The sequence below is a fragment of the Vigna radiata genome, chromosome 1, assembly GCF_000741045.1.
Source record: "Vigna radiata var. radiata cultivar VC1973A chromosome 1, Vradiata_ver6, whole genome shotgun sequence".
Classification (NCBI taxonomy): Eukaryota; Viridiplantae; Streptophyta; class Magnoliopsida; order Fabales; family Fabaceae; genus Vigna; species Vigna radiata.
Genome location: NC_028351.1, coordinates 11,482,184 through 11,486,894, shown reverse-complemented (window position 1 = coordinate 11,486,894; position 4,711 = coordinate 11,482,184). Strand labels below are relative to the sequence as shown.

Sequence of the window (4,711 nt, the reverse complement as noted above, 5' to 3'; positions counted from 1 at the left end):
GCGGCCGAACTCGTCAATCTCAGACAGGAGAAAGACGAGCCACTAAGAAAGTTCATGCACCGATATACTGAAGTAGCAAGAAGAGTAAAGGGGGTAAGTCATGAGTTCATTATCACTAATTTACCCAACTGCCTAAAGCCGGGTTACGTCTCAGAATCCCTGTATGCCAAGTTGCCTAAAACCATGGAGGAGCTGCAAGAAAAAATGAACAAGTTTATTAAGATGGAGGATCAACGGTATTTTCGTCGGAAAACGGACGCTGCCACAGCCGAGACAAAACAGGAGGGGGGACGATCACGGGACAAAAACCGTAATCATAAACCGCCGCAAAAACCCACCCCTACTCCTTACAATCCTCAGTACAACCGGTATGCCCCACTTACGGCCTCGAGGGAGAAAGTATTTGAAAAAGCCCTACAGGCCAACTTAATTACCGCCGCCAGGCGGGTGACTCCGGATGCCGCAGACGGAGCTAAAATTTGCAGATATCATGGCAATCAGGGGCATACTACAGAAGAATGCCGGGTCCTCAAAGACAGAATTGAAAAGTTGATTCGTGAAGGACATTTGCAGGAATTTGTCCGAACAGACGCACGCCGACGAGACCGGTCCCCTAGGGGGATTAGAAGAAGTCTCGAGCATACCAGAAGAAATGCCGAGCATTCCCGGGATCATCACCGTGAACGCTCTCGCAGTAGACCCCAGAAGCGCGACCCCACTCCGCGGGGACGGATCGACACCATATCGGGCGGTTTTGCGGGAGGAGGGGCCTCATCCTCAGCTCGCAAAAGGCACGAGAGAAGTTTACGAAGTGTTCACAACATCGCCCGCAACCCTTTATCGATGCCGGACATCATCTTCACAGACGAAGATTTTCATGCTCCCGATCCCGATCAAGATGATCCAATGGTGATAACAGCTCGTATAGCAGAGTATGATGTAAGTAAAGTTCTGATTGATCAGGGCAGCTCCGTCAACATCCTATATTGGACCACCTTCCAAAAGATGGGACTATCAGAAGATATAATAGCACCCTTCGGAGAGCAAATTGTCGGTTTTGCAGGCGAACGGGTGGATACTCGAGGATATGTTGATCTCAGAACCCGGCTGGGAACTGGTGACAGGGCCAAAGAACTCCGTACGCGGTTCCTGTTGGTAGAAGCCCACACCTCCTATAACGCCCTCCTAGGGCGGCCGTGCCTCAATGCCTTCGGTGCCATAGTTTCCACTCCTCACCTAGCGATGAAATTTCCTTCGGAAGAAGGAAAGATATGTACCGTACGGGCAGATCAGAAAATCGCCCGACAGTGTTATGTGGCTTCTTAGAAAGACAAGACATATCGTAGAGAAAAACGTTCAGAAGCAATATTGGTCGATTTGGATCCCAGGACCAACACTGATGATCGCATTCAACCCCAAGGGGAAACCAAACAGTTCATTCTCGGCAAAAACGCCGACCAAACCACCTCCATTGGCGCCGGCTTGACGCCAGAACAAGAGAGGGACCTAACTGNANTGCTAAAGTCGAACANCAAACTTTTTGCATGGACCGCCTCTGACATGCCAGGAATTCACCCCAGCGTGATCACCCACAAGCTGTCAATATTTCGTGAAGCCCGTCCGGTAGCTCAGAAGAAACGACGACTAGGCAATGACAAAAGGGAAGTCGTGCAGAACGAGGTAGACAAACTGGTGAAGGCCGGGTTTGTCCGGGAAATCCGATACAGCACTTGGCTCGCGAACGTTGTGATGGTAAAGAAAGCGAACGGTCAGTGGCGAATGTGTGTTGACTTCACTGATCTAAACAAAGCCTGTGCGAAGGATAACTACCCCCTTCCCAGCATCGACCGGTTAGTAGACGGTGCTTCGGGACACGCGGTTTTGAGTTTCCTTGACGCTTATTCCGGGTACAACCAAATTCCCATGCACAGCCCAGACCAAGAGAAAACAGCTTTCATAACAGAGCATGCCAATTACTGCTACGAGGTGATGTCGTTCGGTCTAAAAAACGCCGGCGCAACTTACCAACGACTCATGGACAAAGTCTTTCGAGAACAAATCGGGCGGTGTATGGAAGTTTATGTAGACGATATGGTGGTAAAGAGCTCTTCGCACCAGCAACATTTGAAAGACCTGGCTGAAGTCTTTCAACAACTCCAGCGGTATGACCTACGATTGAACCCGTTGAAGTGCACCTTTGGGGTGCAAGCAGGCAAGTTCCTAGGTTTTTTATTAACCGACCGAGGAATAGAGGCCAACCCAGATAAATGCCGGGCGATTTTGGAAATGCGGAGCCCAACGAAACTTAAGGAGGTCCAATGCTTAGTCGGACGCCTTACCGCTTTATCACGATTTATACCGAAGCTCTCCGACCACATCAAGCCCATAATAAAGAATATGAAGCAGAACGTGCCCCGGCACTGGGACGATCAGTGCGAAGCTGCCTTCTCCATTATAAAAAATATACTAACGTCTCCGCCAGTTATGGCGCGACCAACAGAAGGCTTCGATTTGCAGCTATATTTGGCGGCCTCTAACCATTCGGTAAGCGCCGCCCTCATTCAAGAATCTCCAATTCTTAAACTAATTTATTTTGTTAGCAGAACTTTACAGGGAGCAGAAGAACGATATTCCCAGGTGGAGAAAGTAGCTCTCGCTTTAATTACTGCGGCGAGAAGACTCCGACCGTACTTCCAGAGCCACCAGATCGTTGTTCGAACCAACCACCCCATCGCTAAAATTCTCCGCAAGCCAGATCTCGCAGGTCGAATGGTTGCCTGGTCCATTGAATTGTCAGAATTCGGCCTCCGGTTCGAACCGCAAGGCTCCGTCAAGGGTCAGCATCTGGCCGACTTCGCAGCAGAGCTCTCGCCGGTAACCATGCCGCCCACATGGACTTTAAGCGTGGACGGTTCCTCGGACAGGAAAGGAGGCGGTGCTGGAGTCGTACTCGAAGGACCAGACGGTCTACTTGTCGAACAGGCCATATCCTTCAACTTTCAACTCAGTAATAATCAAGCCGAGTACGAAGCCCTAATCAGCGGGCTACTTTTGGCGGTAGAATTGGAGATCGAGCGTCTGGAATGCCGAATGGACTCACAGCTGGTCGTCGGCCACCTTAATGGCACTTTCCAAGTCAAAGATAATCATCTGTTGCGATATTATCATAAGGTGAGTGATTTGATCAAATCATTTCTCAGTTTCAGCATTACACATGTACCCCGAGCACAGAATTCCCGGGCGGATCTGTTATTTAAACTGACGCACAGTCGGAACAAATCGCAACTAACCTCTGTGATCCGAACCACGTTGGATAAACCCTTGTTAGAAACATGCTCCATTGATCTCACCGGCTCAAAGACTGACTGGCGACACGAAATCATACAACTAATGACTCAACAGGAGCAGGGCGGGTTCGTAAGCGCCTCCGACGCTAAACGAATCGCCCGTTATACATTTGTCGGCGACGACCTTTACCGACGCGGGTATACTACCCCACTGTTGAAGTGTCTATCTACAGATGAAGGACAATATGTTATTCAAGAGCTGCATCACGGAATTTGTGGAACACACTCGGGCAAGAAATTACTTCGAGCAAAAATACTACGAGCTGGCTTCTATTGGCCCACCATTGACAGAGACTGCGCAGATTTCGTGCGAAGATGCATCTCTTGTCAAGCTCACGGACAAGACATCCGAATCCCTCCATCAGAACTCATGGGGATCATTCCCCCATGGCCCTTTGCTCAGTGGGGGATGGACATCGCTGGTCCCTTGCCGGTCGGAAGCGGACAGCGCAAATATCTCCTTGTAGCAGTTGACTATTTTACCAAGTGGATAGAAGCGGAGGCCCTCGCTACAATTACCGCCCGGAAGGTGCAGAGTTTCATTTGGCACTTAATTTGCAGATTCGGCATTCCACAAAAACTTATCACAGATAACGGTCGGCAATTCATAGACCGAACGCTAGAGGATTTCCTCCGAGGGTTTGGCATCAAACATGTTACTAGCTCGGTGGAACATCCCCAAACTAACGATCAAGCAGAGGTCGCTAACAAAGTCATCGTTGCAGAATTGAAGAAACGACTAGGACAAGCGAAAGGTTTATGGGTTGAAGAGTTACCTGAGGTATTGTGGGCCTACCGTTGCACACCGCACGACCCTACCGGAGAAACCCCGTTTAACCTCACATATGGAACGGACGCTATGTTACCGGTCGAAGTGGGAGAGCCCTCCTTGCGGCGAAATATGCAAGATATGACCGTCAATGATCAACAGTTGAGGATAAACCTAGACGCCTTGCCCGAACGACGTGAAGCAGCCTTAGTTAAAAATGCAGCTCAAAAAAGACTTATCACTCGGCGTTACAACTCCAAAGTTAAACCACGCAGCTTTGCCGAGGGAGACCTAGTTTGGCGTAAAAGAGGAGACGCCCGGAAAGACAGAACGCACAAAAAACTCGCCGACAAATGGGAAGGACCATTTCGCATCTCGGACGACTTGAAAAACGGAGCATATCGCCTGGAACATCTTGACGGAACAAACGTTCCCAACACATGGAACGCGACTCATCTTAAATTTTATTATAGTTGAAATTATTGTTTATCTTTACGAACAATGTTATTTCCCTTCACATATTTTTCAATGAAGTATTTCAGTTCCGACATATACTTTGCATTTATATCAACAGGGCGCCATGCCCTCTAGATTT

The 4,711-nt window shown here is 49.0% G+C and overlaps 1 protein-coding gene across 1 annotated transcript; it reads left to right on the top strand.

The window, feature by feature from the left end:
* Window positions 1–183: 183 nt before the first annotated feature.
* On the top strand, window positions 184–4,593 carry LOC106757450. The gene is made up of 2 exons (XM_014640127.1): window positions 184–1,278; window positions 1,327–4,593. The coding sequence occupies exons 1-2, from the start codon at window positions 184–186 to the stop codon at window positions 4,591–4,593; spliced, it is 4,362 nt and encodes a 1,453-aa protein (XP_014495613.1).
* The last annotated feature ends 118 nt before the right edge of the window (window positions 4,594–4,711 follow it).